Source organism: Mobula birostris, chromosome 6 (assembly GCF_030028105.1).
Source record: "Mobula birostris isolate sMobBir1 chromosome 6, sMobBir1.hap1, whole genome shotgun sequence".
In the NCBI taxonomy this organism is placed as follows: Eukaryota; Metazoa; Chordata; class Chondrichthyes; order Myliobatiformes; family Myliobatidae; genus Mobula; species Mobula birostris.
Window position 1 is genome coordinate 85,173,435 of NC_092375.1, and position 15,497 is coordinate 85,188,931.

General features: G+C 36.8%; 1 protein-coding gene across 1 annotated transcript in view; it reads right to left on the bottom strand.

Annotated features, from left to right (window-relative positions):
• The window catches only part of kpna3 (karyopherin alpha 3 (importin alpha 4)), a 108,318-nt gene that overhangs the window by 50,204 nt on the left and 42,617 nt on the right, over window positions 1-15,497 (bottom strand). The window contains exons 4-5 of the mRNA XM_072260761.1: window positions 10,537-10,566; window positions 9,248-9,300 (exon numbers count right to left, since the gene is read on the bottom strand). Of these exons, the coding sequence (XP_072116862.1) occupies window positions 9,248-9,300; window positions 10,537-10,566 (83 nt within the window). The remainder of the gene's footprint in view (window positions 1-9,247; window positions 9,301-10,536; window positions 10,567-15,497) is intronic.

Consider the following 15,497-nt stretch of genomic DNA (forward strand, 5'->3'; position numbering starts at 1 on the left):
TCTCCCTGCCCCCTTCCCACTCTCAATAGAGACCCATATCAGAATCAGGTTTATAATCACTTACATCTCATGAAGTGTTTTTTTTGGCGGCAGCAGTACAGTGCAATAAAAAAAGGTTACTATAGTACTGTGCAAAGGTCTTAGGCACCCTACAGTTGCAAGAAAGAGTTTAGGAACCCCTGGTATTCTGCATTAATTACTCAAAAAAATGTGGTCTGATCTTCATCTGAGTCACAAATATAGGCAAACACAAACTGCCTAAACTAATAACACACACACACACACAATGGTACTTTACATGTTTTTATTGAACACATTGTTTAATTATTCACAGTCCAGGCTGGAAAAAGTATGTGAACCTTTGTATGTAATAACTGGTAGAACCTCTTTTAGCAGCAATAACCTACACCCAACATTTCCTGTACATGCTGATTAGACTTGCACAATGGTGAGGAGGAATTTTAGACCCTTCTTCCATACAAAAGTCTTTCAGTTCATCAATATTTCTGGGATACCTGGCATGAACAGCCCTCTTCAAGTCATTCCACAGCATCTCAATTGGGTTAAGGTCTGGACTTTGACTTGGCCATTCCAAAACACAAATTTTCATTTTCTTTTTTAAAACCATTCTGTTGTTGATTTACTCTTGTTTCAGATCATTGTCTTGTTGCATCATCCAACTTCTAATAAGCTTCAGGTGACGGATTGCTACCTTGACATTCTCCTGTAAAATGTCCTGATACAATTTTGAATTCATTGTTCCCTCAACAATTGCAAGCTGCCCAGGCCCTAAAGCAGCAAATCATAATGCCTCTTCCACCATGCTTCACAGCTGGGATGAGGTTTTGGTGTTTATGTGCAGTGCCCCTTTTCCTCCAAACAAAGCAATGTGCACTTCTGCCAAAAAGTTCAACTTTTGTCTCATCTGTCAACAGAACATTGTCCCAGAAATGTTGTGGAACATCCAGGTGGCCTTTTGCAAACTTGAGACGTGCATAGATGTTCTTTTTTGGAGAGCAGTAGTTTTCTCCATGGTATCCTTCCACGAACACCATTTTTGTTCAGTGTTTTTCTTATAGTGAACACATGAACAGAAACTTTAGCAAGTTTCTTTCCAATATTTTTTATTAATTTCTACATAGAATACAAGAGTACAAGAAAGTATATATAAAAGGTCAAAAAAGAATTTTTAAAAAACTACCGATTACATTATATCTATCCATAATAACAATCTTATTACCCTGTATTCATGTAAGTTAATTAATAGTTATATTGAAATATACTAATTTATTACAAAAAAAAAGAATCTAACCCCTACCAAGACTGAAGCTGTTTATTAAGGAGAAAAAAGGTAAAATACCTTCTCATATAATAAAAAATAATAATAGCCAACATCTGAATTTAAACAACAAATTGAAGGTTTTGAAAATAATTCAGAAAAGGTCCCCACAATGTTTGAAAGTCTTGATGAGATTCAGAAATTGAACAACAAATCTTCTCTAAATGACACAATATCACATAACCATTGAGCATGAGTAGGAAGAAAACCTTCTTTCCATGTAAACAAAAGCACCCTCCTAGCTATAAGACAGCTAAAAGCCAAAATATGTAAATCTGATGTCTCCAGCTTGATATCTTGTCCGGCAACAATACCAAATAGGGCCGTCAGAGGATTAAGCTTAAAATTGACTTTGAAAAGTAAAGAAAAAGTTTGAAAAACTTCCTTCCAATATTTTTCAAGACTCGGACAAGTCCAAAACATATGAATTAATGAAGCTTCTCCATTATTACATCTATCACAGTACAGAGATGTATCCAAATAAAAATGAGATAGCTTATCCTTAGTCATATGAGCTCTATGTACCACCTTAAATTGTATGAGGAAATGGCGAGCGATTAAGTATTAACAAGTTTAAAAATTTCATTCCAAGTTTCCTCAGATATTGAAGTCTGTAAATCTTGTTCCCAGAGATTCTTAATTTTGTCTAAAGGAACATTCCTCGTCTCCAGTAACATGCCATAAATATTAGATATTGAACCATTATGAAAAGATGTCAAATTGAAAATTACAACTAATAAGTTCTTATCTGAGCTTATAGGAAATATGCATAATTGAGATCTTAGAAAGTCTCTGATTTGTAAGTATCTAAAAAAGTGAGTTTTGGGTAAGCTATATTTAGCTGACAATTGCTCAAATGAAAAAAGATTTCCTCCAACAAACAGATCCCAAAAACATTTAATACCCAACCTGTCCCGTTCTTTAAAAACTAAATCAGTCATGGAGGGTTTAAAAAAAAAGTTAGAATAAGTGGGACTTGAAAGGGAAAATCTCAATAAACCGGTGTTTTCTAAATTGTATCTAGATCCTCAGAGTATGTTTAACTATTAAACTACCAATTAGTTTACTTACAGATAAAGGAAGTGAGGATCCAAGAAGAGAGATAATAGAAAATTTATTAACAGAGTTAGCTTCTAAAGAAACCCATACCGGACAGTCTACACAATTAATAAAACATAGCCAAAACGTAAGATATCGTATATTACTGCCCAGTAATAAAACCTAAAATTAGGTAAGGCTAAACCTCCGGACTTTTTAGATTTTTAGAGCTGAACTTTATTTAATTGAGGACATTTATCTTTCCATATATAAAAGGACAAAATAGAATCAAGAGTCAAAAAAGGATTTAGGAATAAAAACAGGTAAAGCATGAAAAAGATATATAAATGTAGGTAGAATATTCATTTTAATAGAATTAATTTGTCCAATCAACCATCTTGAAAGAGGTGTCCAATTTAATGATATCCTTTTTACATGGTTCAATAAAGAAAGTTTTCTTTAAACAGGTGTTTTGTAATTCTTAGTGACTGTTACACCCAAAATAAGTAAACTGATTCCTCCCAATTTTAAAAGGGAGATTAGTATTAATTGATACCAAATTATTTAAAGGAAATAATTCACTCTCAAGTAGGTTCAATTTATATCCTGAAAACTGGCTGAAACAGGAGAGTAAAGAAAGTACGCAAGGTAACGAGGTCTCAACATTAAAGATAAAAAGCAATGTATGATCAACGTAAAGTGAGATTTTGTGAGTAATATCTCTCCTTAAAATACCACAGATATCATTAGATTTTCAAAAGCAATGGCTAGGGGTTCTAAAGCCAAATCAAAGAGCAAAGGACTCAACAGAAAACCTTGTCTAGTTCTGCAGTGAAGTTTAAATGGTTTGGAATTTTGAAAATTAGTAAGAACCCGAACAGGAGATAAATAAAGTAATTTAATCCATTGAATAAAATCTGGTCCAAAATTAAATTTTTCTAAGGTTTTAAATAAATAATTCCATTCAACCCAATTGAAGGCCTTCCCAGCATCCAACGATATCACACATTCCGATATCTCCTGAGAAGGAGAGTAAATAACATTTAATACACGGCGTATATTAAAATGGGAATGTCAGTTTTTAATGAGTCCAAGTCTGATCATCAGAGATAATAGAAGGTAAGATATTTTCAATTCTACGAGCCAGAACTTTAGAAAGGATTTTAGTATCAACATTGAGTAATGAAATTGGTCTATATGAAGAGCATTCAATTGGGTCCTTGCTCTCTTTTAGGATAAGCGAAATAGAAGCTTCATAGAAAGATTGAGGCAAACTACCCAATTTGAAAGAATCCAAGAAGACTGTGTAACTGCGGTATAATTAATGAGGAAAAAGCCTTATAAAATTCTCCAGAAAATCCATCTGGACCCGGAGCCTTACCCGAGTGTAATGAATGTATAGCCTCGGCAATTTCCTCATAAGAAATGGGTTGATCCATCTGTTTGCAATTATCTGCAGAAAGTGCAGGGATATTTAATTGATCTAGAAAATTATTCATTACAGTACTATCTTTAGGGGAATCAGAACTATAAAGTTTAGAATAAAATTCTCTAAAGGTATATTTATTTCAGAGTGATCAGTTGTCCTATCACCATTAGTTTTACAAATTTCTTTAATTTGTCATTTAACTACAGAAGTTTTTAATTGGTTGGCCAATATTTTGCTTGATTTATCTCCATGAATGTAAAATTGAGTTTCATCTTTAAGAAGTTGAGTTTCAATTGGATACGTTAACAGAAGATCATATTTAGTTTTAACTTCAACACGTCTTTTATATAAAACAGGATCTGGAGCTATAGAATATTTTTGATCTAATTGTTTCAATTGATTGGCTAATTCAGTTCTTTCTTTATTAGCTTTATTCCTAACACTTGCAGTATTAGAAATAATTTGCCCTCTAATATAGGCCTTGAAAGTATCCCATACAATAAGATTAGAAGTCTCTTCTTTTTTATTCTCTTCAAAAAACAAAATAATATGCTTTCCTAGAAATTTTAAAAATTCCTTATCAGATAACAAAGTTGTATTAAAACGCTAAAATCTGTTTGTTTGAGGAAGACCAGGGAGATTTCAAGATAGAAATACAGGAGCATGATCTGAGACAGCAATCTCTTTATATTCACAGGAACAAACTGATGAAATCTCCCTGGTCAATAAAAACATAATCAATCCTGGAATATGTATGATGGACATAGGGAAAAAAACGAGTACTCTCTATCTAAAGGATGTACAAAATGCCAAACATCAACAATACTACACTTCAACAAAAAGATTGAATAAACGAAGTTGATTTATGAAGAGACACTGGTTTAGAAGATGATCAGTCTAAAACTGGGTCTAGCCAACAGTTAAAATCTCCTCCCATCACCAGAGAATAAAGACTCAGATCTGGTAAAAACAAAAAAGCTCTAAGAATCCTGGATCATCTACATTTGAGGCATTTAAGTTAAAGTCTGTCCCGAGCCTTGTGGCCCATCAGGCTGGTGCTTATGCCGGTTTCTGTGGCGTGAAGCGACTAAGAGTATGAGACTTCCCCCCGGATAGGACGCCAATCTATCACGAGGTTAACCCCCAGCATTTGCCGGTACCCATTTTCAGTTGAGTGGACTGGAGCAGTGTGTGGTTAAGTGCCTTGCTCAAAGACACAACACGCTGCCTTGGCCGAGACTCGAATCCATGACCTTCAGATCGTGAGCCCAACGCCCTAACCACTTGGCCATGTGCCACACACACATTTGGGGCATACACATTGGCAAATACTATTAAATTATTATCTAGTTTTCCTGAAACTATAACAAAACGTCCATTGGTATCCGACACTACTTTATGTTGGATAAAGGAAAGTGTATTATCTATGAGAATCAAAACTCCTCGAGATTTGGCCTGAAGAATGAAAACAAAGTCCATTCCAACGGCTAAAAAAACATAAATTATCACATTTGCGTATGTGAGTTTCTTGTAAGAAAATAATAGGGACCTTAAGTTTCCTAATATAAACAAAAATCTTATTATGTTTAACAGGGTGATTTAACCCTTTCACGTTAAAACTGAGTAAATTAATAGTTTGGTCCATTTTTAATATTATTTAAAGGAAGCATTAAAATACAAGTTAAAACCAACCCATAAACATTGAGAAGTAGTAACCAAGCAACAAGTTGGGTAAAAATTCAAAAACAGCTTCTGAGAAAAAAACCATACCCCCGCCCACCTCTCAAAGAAAGAGGGCCGACCAATAGGAAGCTGGCATCTACAACTACGGACAATCCCTCTAAAAACCTGGTAATTGCTCCAATTAGTTTCAAGTTTATTTATATTCCAACCTAGACAGAACAATATCCAAACAAGAAATTCAATTCTCGTATAACAAAAATACAGTATTAAAAAATACAAAAGGAAATTAGTTATAAAGCTTTACCAAAAGTACAAGATGTAATTATTCATATAGAAAGACATTAAACATTAATCTTGTATCTTCATGAAAAAAAGAGACTAAGCAGTTAGCCTTCAAATTTAAAAGATCTTTTGTGTTTCAGCATTCAAACGAAACCATTTGAAGGATCCATCTTTAATGAGATTCTCAGTCAAACTGGGTAGCCAGGGACCGCTTGAAACCCTTGTTAAAAAAAATCCAACAAAGCTTGTTTAAACTTAGCATGTTCCTGCATAACCTCAAAAGAATAATCTTCGAGAATCTTAATATTCCAACATATAACCAATCATGCCCCTTCGACGGGATCCGCGAATTAAAAGTTTCTCATTTAATCTTGTGTCTTCATGTAAAGACAAATTAAACAGCTAGCCTTCGGATTTTAAAAACTTTTGTGCTTCAACAGTCGAAAGAAACCATTCAAAAGAACCATTTTTAAGTGTGATTCTGAGTCAGGCTGGGTAACAAAGGGAAGGCTTGAAACCCTTGTTAAAAAACACGGACATAACTTCTTTGAATTTAGCACGTTCCTGCATAATCTCAGGCGAGTAATCTTCGACAATTCTAATCTTAAACACAAAATAATCTGCAGATGCTGTAAAGGATCAAAGCAACACTTTCAGTACGCTGGATGAACTCAGCAGGTCGGGCAGCATCAGTCAGAAACTATGAGTCGACGTTTCGGGCCAGAACCCTTCGTCAGGACTGAAGAATGAAAGGTGGAGAAGGATTTGAAGAATGCTTGTAGTTGATAGACCAGTAATTTGAAAGACAAAGGGGTGGGGGAGGGGAAGCATTGACATCATAGCCCTGAAAACAATGGGTAGTAGAAGAAGGAGGCGGAACCATGAGGGAGCTGGGGGAGGGGGTAGAGTGAAATAGGGATAGAAGAAGGGAGGGGGAGGGAATTACCGAAAGTTGGAGAATTCTATGTTCATACCAAGGGGCTGGAGACTACCTAGACGGTATATGAGGTGTTGCTCCTCCAACCTGAGTTTAGCTTCATCATGGCATTCTAATCTTACGACCATTATAGTCAATCATGCCTCCTCGACGAGATTCGCGAATTAATAGTTCCTTTGTTTTAAATTCATGGAAACAGATTATTACTGATCTTGGTCTATCTCCCTTAGGTCTAAACACAGGAGATCTGTGAACTTGATCAATCATAAGCAAAGATGTCAACATTTCTGGAAATAATTCTTGCAAAAAGTTAGCAAAAAAATTCCATAGGATGATTACCTTTGATTAATTCTTCGAGGCCCAGAACCCGTAGGTTGTTTCTTCTACTTCTATTTTCTAGGTTGATCATCTTGTCTTAACTTTTCGTTGGACTTCGATTGCTTTTCACAAAGCTTTTGCAATTCATCCACTTCTATTTCCAGAGATGTCAAAATTGCTTCATTTTTTTAATATGTTTATCGTGTTCATTAAGAGTTTGTTGAATAGAATCCAATTTATCATCTATTTGTTTAAATTCAGAGCTGAATTGTTGAAACTTCTCAGAGGCTTCTCATGTATGATTTTGCAGCAAATCCATAATAGAGTCCAAAAAAGCAGGAGATCATCCCTTTTAGTACCTCTGGCACTCCTTGCAGTCATAATGAAAGAATATCACACTTAAAAAAGTTTCATGACAGGTTGGAAATAGTAAGATAATTAGGGTTGGAGCAATGGCAGATTGCTGTTACTCCATCAGCCACCACCAGGAAACTCCACTTTAGCAAGTTTGAGAGATTTCTGCAGGTCTTTAGCTGTTACTCTTAGGTTACTTTTCAGCTCCTTCAGCATTGCACATTGTGCTCTTGGTATGATCTTTGCAGGATGCCCAATTCAAGGGAGAGTAGCAACAGTACTGAATTTCCTCCATTTGGAGACAATTTCTCTTACTGTGGACTGATGAACATTCAGGTCTTTAGAAATGCCTTTGTATTCTTTTCCAGTTTCATGCATCTCTACAATTCTTCTTCTAAGATCCTCTGGAAGTTGTTTTGATTAAGGCATGGTGCACAAAAACAGATCTTTCTTGAGAAGATCAGGCTGTCAGTAACCTGACTTTCTGTGTCTTTTTTATATGGAATGAGCACCTCTACAATCCACAACTCCAATCTCATTGATTGGAACACCTAACTCCAAATAGCTTTTGTAGAAGGCATTACTCCAGAGGTTCACATACTTTTTTGAACGTAGACTGTGATTGTTTTAGGTGGTGAACTCAGTATTGAAGAGAAGTACAATTGTTTGTGAATTATTAGTTTAGGTCGATAGCATTTCTATTAGTGTGACTTAGATGTAGATCAGACCACATTTTATGAATAACTAATGCAGAAAACCAGATAATTGCAAAAGGCTCACAAACTTTTTCTTGTAATTGTATATGTGCCCAAGACCTCTGCACAGTACTGTACATTGAATACTGGTTCCTTTACCATCATTATGTTTAAATTTCCTAAGAGCTTGCCCTTCTTCAATCACTGTAACCGGTTACAACTTTACCAATTTATCTTATGTTTAAGAGTTAAGTGCATCTCCAACTCGTTGCGCTTTCACTTGGCCAGATACAACAATAGAATCAGGGAACACTTCAGCAGAAATAGGCCCTTTAGTTCATCTAGTCCATACTGAGCTATTGTTCAGCCTAATGCCACTGACATATACCTGGACCATAGCCCTACATACCCCTCCCATCCATGTACTTATCCAAACTTCTCCTAACCCACATCCACCAGTTCCATACTTGCAGCGAAGTTGCCCCTCAGGTCCTCAGGTTCCCCTTAAATATCTCATCTTTCACCCTTAACCTATAACCTCTAGTTCTAGTTGTGCACACCCTCAGTGGTATAAAGTCTGCTTGCATTTACACTATTTATACACCTCACAATTTTCTATACTTCTATTCAATCTCCCTTCATTCTCCTATGCTCTTGGGGGAGGGGCAAGGGAATATCCTAATCTATTCCTCCTTTTCCTACAAATCAGGTCTAATGCACTGGAATTTTCACTCAAATCTTTGACATTTAACATGCTGAAGTTCATGCCTTTTAAGTATCTCCTTTGTTCCTGCAACAACTTTTGAATAAATCTTTGTAAAGCATCTTAGGTCGTTTATTAGCAGCATAAAGATGCAAGTTATCTTTTACTGACGAGTTTTTCACAATGATGAGTTTCCATGTACCAGCAAGACTGCTGCCAAGTCACAGGTTACAAAGAAAAGTCAGTTTGCTGTTAAGTGTAACATGCAGTCATTAAAATCCACAATTTACCCACTGGCCATTAACAACACATCCAATGTAGCAATATGTTTAATTGTCAATCCCAAATACAAAATACCTGCCTATTGAAGAACAGTCAGAGTGGCAAAGTAATGATTCTATGCAGATTTGAACTAGCATGTGCAGGCATACAGACTTAGCACCTGCACAGAACCAACACACCAACTCACCTTGCAGCTTGCACAGCACTCAGCTGAATAACTGGATTTTCATTTGTTGCATTCTGCAGTTTAAAGAGTAGAAGTTAACTCCCAACCTGATCAAAAAATAACAACCATTTCTTTTGCCAATGAATCTATGATTCAGCTTTAATTTGGTAAAAAGCAACAGGAAACCTTAAAACGTTTCTGGGTTACTGTGTTTCACAAAGTTGCAATGCTCTATGTTATACTGTTCATTATAAGAACACTAGGCTGAATATCATATGGAAATCACTATAGATTTGTGCGAGGGAGGGGGTGGGGATTTGGGGTCTGATGTTCTTGTTGGCGTTTTTCTGTGTGTGGGCGATCTGTTAGTTTTTGTGTGGGAGCGAGGGATTGGGGGCTTGATGCTATTGTCACTGTTCATTTTTGCGAGGGAGTGGGCTGGGGGTTTGGGGTTTCCGATGTTCCAGCTGCCGTTTTCCAAATGGGAAATCTGTTAGTTTCTTTTGTGCAAGAGACAGGAGTGAGGGTTTAGGGTTTGCGAGTTTTCTTTCTTTTTCTTTTTTGTGCGGGGGGCGGTGGCTGATGTCTTTTCTTTCAACAACACCTATGTTTTTTCTGTATTTCACAGCTATCTGGAGAAGACGAATATCAGAGTTGTATTCTACATGCATACTCTGACAATAAAATAAACTTATGAACCTAGGACAGGAGTAGTAAATGTGCAATACAAGAAAGGTAAGTTTTAAAAAAACGAATAATTAAAGAAATGAAAACCAACCCATCTGGATTACGGGGAGTGGTATTAAAGTGATTTTATGTAGTTAAAAAATACTTCTACGGTCAGTAAACTTGTTTGGTTAAGGTGAATTAGGCACTATGATCGAATACTATAATGACTACCACAGAAGTCTGTGATTACAAATGGCTGTGCAACTTGCTTTATGACGGAAGGTAAGAAAGCTTCAAAGTGTTGTTCAGTGGGCATCTACCTACAGCTGTAACAGAGAAGGTCTGCACAATGTTGTTACACTCACATAGCAAGATCAAATAAATGCAAGATTCAAACCACTACACACCACTGCCGTAATAAGTATAACATAACCCCATTAAACGTTTCTAATATTTTTGTTCTGGATGAGTGTTTCTTGTCTGTATCTACACTTTTAAAAGAATATGCAGAAATGGTGCATTATTAGCATAAAAGCATATACAAGTCTTCTGAATCTGAAATAATAAACTGGAATTTCCTTGTAAAATGACAGAATTCCTTATATTACAATTCATCAAAAACATCAGTTAAGTTTGCCTACCTGAAGGATGGCATCTAATGTTATATTTTGCTAGAAAGAAAATTAAAACCAAGATTAGATAGCACATTATTAGACTTTATTTGGAGTGCTTTAAACCTGTGCATCAGATGTCAGAATTCAGCATTTACACATATATTTTATGATACTGCAGTTATGTCAGAAGTTCCCAAATACGTATTCCTTAAAGTATTTCCCCTTGCAAATTTACCAGCTGCTATGTACCGTAGAAGAAAGTATTTCATAATTCTTGAAATACCAACTATTTGTAACATTGTTAAATAATCCTCATCATTCCCCAGCAATCCAACAGGTCAAGTCAAATTATTTCAGTCAATCATGCATGAAAAAACACACCAGAATAACAGCAAAAAACTGAATATGTTGGAAATCTAAAATAAGAACAGAAAATTTTGGTAAGTCATGTAACATCTGGAAAGACAAATACAGGATTGTTTACGACCTTTCAGGACATAAGAATTTTGGTGACCAATTTAATAATCAAATATATCTTTCAATTTAAAAAATCCTATAAGTAATGAAATGGTTTGAAAACAGTAGACATATAATATGAACTTAATGCTTATGCTATAATATACACTTCACTTTGTAAGCTGATTTTATTACTATCATTTTGCACAAGTTATACCTGTAACTGTTCAAAGCCAACTAAAGATGAAGTGATTTGTGTGAACACCTGGAAATGCTGCACAAAGCAAAAGCTCTAAGTTATTCAAGTCTACTGAACATTCTATCAGCACTTACCTCAAAACTGTCTGTATTAAGACTGAGAAAAACTGTCAATTTTCTTCAGTAAATGTCCCATATGAGGGCAAGTTTCGCAATTTTAGCATATCAATATTAACTCTAACACTAATTTAAATTGTTGATTAGATATCAAAGGATTAATCAGAACATAAACCATATTATTTGCACGAATGATTTACAGCAGTGATGCTACTAAGTTCCTCCAGCACTTTTTGTGTGTTTCCCAAGGTTTTCAGTACCTACAGAATCTCTTGTGTTTATGAATTCCATCATCCCAGTCTTTGGTGAAGACCAATGTTTGAGTAGTTAACCATGGAGAAGAAATTACTCAGAGTAGCAATGTTTGGGAGACAAAATAAACACCCACACTGCACCTTCCAGTGGCAGAATGGCAAAACAAGTGAAAGAAGGTATAGTTGAGTTACAAAGTTCATATTTTGGTATAAGCTCATTGCCATTGGCCCAGATCAAGTTAAAATTCACTGCGCTAGAAATTACATCTGTCATGCAGCTCTGGAAATATTATGTTTACATGCAGAGCTAATTGCTCCGCTGAGAAACCCTGCTATGTGCTAATGGCATAAAAATGACAAATCTGAGCAATTTATGGATTTCATCTACATATTTATTGCATTGTCAGAATACTTCAGCACAATACGTTTTTCACTACAGTAGGGTATGTCTGCTCTCGGAGACAAGATCAAATTTATTGCAATGCATAAACAGTGTTAAATGTTTCCTCATTTCTTAGACTGAACCATTAATAAATGCAGAATGAAAAAGAAATGTAATAAATAACCTTGTTACCTGAAATAGAGGCAAACAAAGCAGTTAATTAAGGAAAATTTTCCTTTTCGTCTTAATTTATTCCCCAAATAAAATCAGTTATCGTCTGCAGCTGAATTCATCTATTTCAATTTATCAAGCATCTTTAAAATACAAATCCCAAGTCACAAAATCAAATAAAATAAATTTGATCAAAATGTTGTTCTTTTCTTAAATGGTAAAATAAAGTGAATTTTGGTTAATTGGGCCATCGGTTAATTGGAGCGCTGCTTATTTGGGACAACTCTTAAAAAACAAAATCTAATCAAGAAAATAGCAAGGATTTCCTTCATTTATATGGGACACTATGCCACTTAACTGGGACAGAAGACTGCAGCCGAAGTTTCTTTTTTATCCCCCCGTGTGCCTGCATGCGTGCGAGTCTGTGCATGTGCGTCTGCGTGTGCATGTGTGCGTCTGTGATGATGTCTTTTACAAGGCATGGAGCGAGAGAGAGACTGTGTGGCGTGTCACTCCTCACACAGACATTTTTGCAGTATTTTTCCCTTTATTTTACGAGGTCGAATTGCGACCTTGACACTCAACTCGGCACGGATGGAAAGCATACTCGGGAGTGGACCGACTGGTTTCAAACCTAGGAACCTCCGTTCCCGGGTCTGACGCCGATGTCATTGCGCCACCAGCCGGCCCTGCCGAAGTTCCTAACTAGCATCATTTGTGTGCACTTGTGTGGCTGGTAAATACTACACCGTACTTAAAATGAACAGTTTTTAAAAAGCATCAGTTGTGTGTGTTTGTGTTCATAAAGCAGTGATTTTTGTCACTAATAGTCAGTGAGAAATAAGCAGTAAGACAATTCAGATGGTGAATGCAGCATCTCTAGGAAGAGGTACAGTCGATGTTTCCGGCCGAGACCCTTCGTCAGGACTAACTGAAGGAAGAGCTAGTAAGAGATTTGAAAGTGGGAGGGGGAGGGGGAGATCCAAAATGATAGGAGAAGGCAGGAGGGGGAGGGATGGAGCCAAGAGCTGGACAGGTGATTAGCAAAAGGGATACGAGAGGATCATGGGACAGGAGGCCCAGGGAGAAGGAAAAGGGGGATGGGGGGAAAAACCCAGAGGATGGGCAAGGGGTATAGTTAGAGGGACAGAGGGAGAAAAAGGAGAGGGGGAGGGGGAGGAAGAATGTGTGTATATAAATAAATAATGGATGGGGTTATTCTCCCTCTGTCCGTATCCCTTGGCTATTCTCTGGGTTTTTTCCCCCCATTCCCCTTTTCCTTCTCCCTGGGCCTCCTGTCCCATGATCCTCTCATATCCCTTTTGCCAATCACCTGTCCAGCTCTTGGCTCCATCCCTCCCCCTCCTGTCTTCTCCTATCATTTTGGAACTCCCCCTCTCACTTTCAAATCTTTTACTAGCTCTTCCTTCAGTTAGTTTTGACGAAGGGTCTTGGCCCGAAACGTCGACTGTACCTCTTCCTAGAGATGCTGCCTGGCCTGCTGCGTTCACCAGCAAATTTGAGGCTTGAATTTCCAGCATCTGCAGAATTCCTCGTGTTTAAAGCAATTCAGAACTGCTTTGCTCACTGCAGTTTCAAGCATTCAGGCATAGACATGCCAGAAACAGCTGGGAGTGAAAATAAAACGATTTCACTACTTCAACAAGTTAGGGACTATGAAGAATTTGAAGGTATCAACATGATCTTCAATATTACAATGAAAATGAAGATTTGGAGGATGCAATCATCGAAAGCATTGCACGAAAGCAGTTCATTATCTGCACTAGGTACCTGCACTGATTTTGTTCACTTACAGTCAAAAGAACATGGGAGTATAGATTGGATAAATTCATCTGTTGATAACTATTAGGAACTACAGTTTTATAGTATTGTTAGTGTACTAATTTGTTTTGCATTTCATTTAAATACAGTTGCAAGAAAAAGTTTGAGGCCTTTGCAATTTCCTGGTTTTCTGCATTAATTACTCATTGAATGTGATCTGTTCTTTATCCAAGTCACAATAATAGACAAACACAATCTGCCCAGGCTAATAACACACAAACAATTGTACTTTTTGTGTCTTTACTGAACACATTGTTGAATCATTCACAATCCAGGCTGGAAAAGTATGTGAACCCTATATCTAATAACTGGTAGAAGCTCCTTGAGCAGCAATAACCTCTACCAAACGTTTCCTGTAGCTGATGATCACACAACAGCGAGGAGGAATTTTAGACCATTGCTCCATACAAAACTGTTCCAGTTCATTTCTGTTAATGTGTCCACTATAAGAAAAACACTGATTCCTGGAAGGGCATCATGGAGGAAACCACTGCTCTCCAAACAAAATCCGTGCACATCTCAATTTTGCAAAAGACACCTAGGTGTTCCATAATGATTCTGGGACAATGTTCTGTGGACAGGTGAGACAAAAGTTGAACTTTTTGGCAGAAATGTACTCCGCTATGTTTGGAGGGAAAAGGGCACTGCACACCAACACCAAAACTTCATCCCAACCATGAAGCATTCTGGAAGAAACATCATGGTTTGCAGCTGCTTTGCTGCCTTAGAGCCTGGACAGCTTGCAATTGTTGAGTGAACAATGAATTCAAAATTGTATCAAGACATCTTACAGGAGAATGTCAGAGTAGTGGTCCTTCACCTGAAGCTTAATAGAAGGTGGATGCTACAGCAAGACAATGATCCAAAACGTAAAAGTAAATCAACAACTGAATGGTTTAAAAAGAAGAAAATGTGTGTTTTGAAATGGCCAAGTCAGAGTCCAGACCTTAACCCAATTGAGATGCTGTGGTATGAACTGAAGAGAGCTGTTCATGCAAGGTATCCCAGAAATACTGAAGAACTGAAACAGTTTTGTATGGAGGAATGGTCTAAAATTCCTCCTCGTCATTGTGCAAGTCTGATCAGCAGCTACAGGAAACATTTGGTGAGGTTATTGCTGCAAAAGGATATTCTGCCAGTTATTACATACAAGGGTTCATGTACTTTTTCCCAGCCTGGACTGTGAATGATTAAACAATGTTCAAAAAAGCCAAGAAAAGTACAATTGTTTGTCTGTTATTAGTTTAGGCAGACTGTGTTTACCTATTATTGTGACTTAGATGAAGATCAGACCACATCTGATGAGCAATTAATGCAGAAAACCAAGTAATTGCAAAGGGTTCAGAGAGGGTTCATGTACACTTTTCTTGTAAGTGTACATAATTTTTTACTCACTTAAACAGCAGTTTGTCTTTTTTGTATACATTTTTAACTGCTTCCATGAAACTGGCTAATTGCGGCAGCTGCTTAATTGGGCCAGAATGTGCTGGTCCTGATGTGTCCCAGTTATCTGGAATCCACTGTATATGCTAAAGTTGCAACCACCTCAAATTAAGGATGTTTTAAAA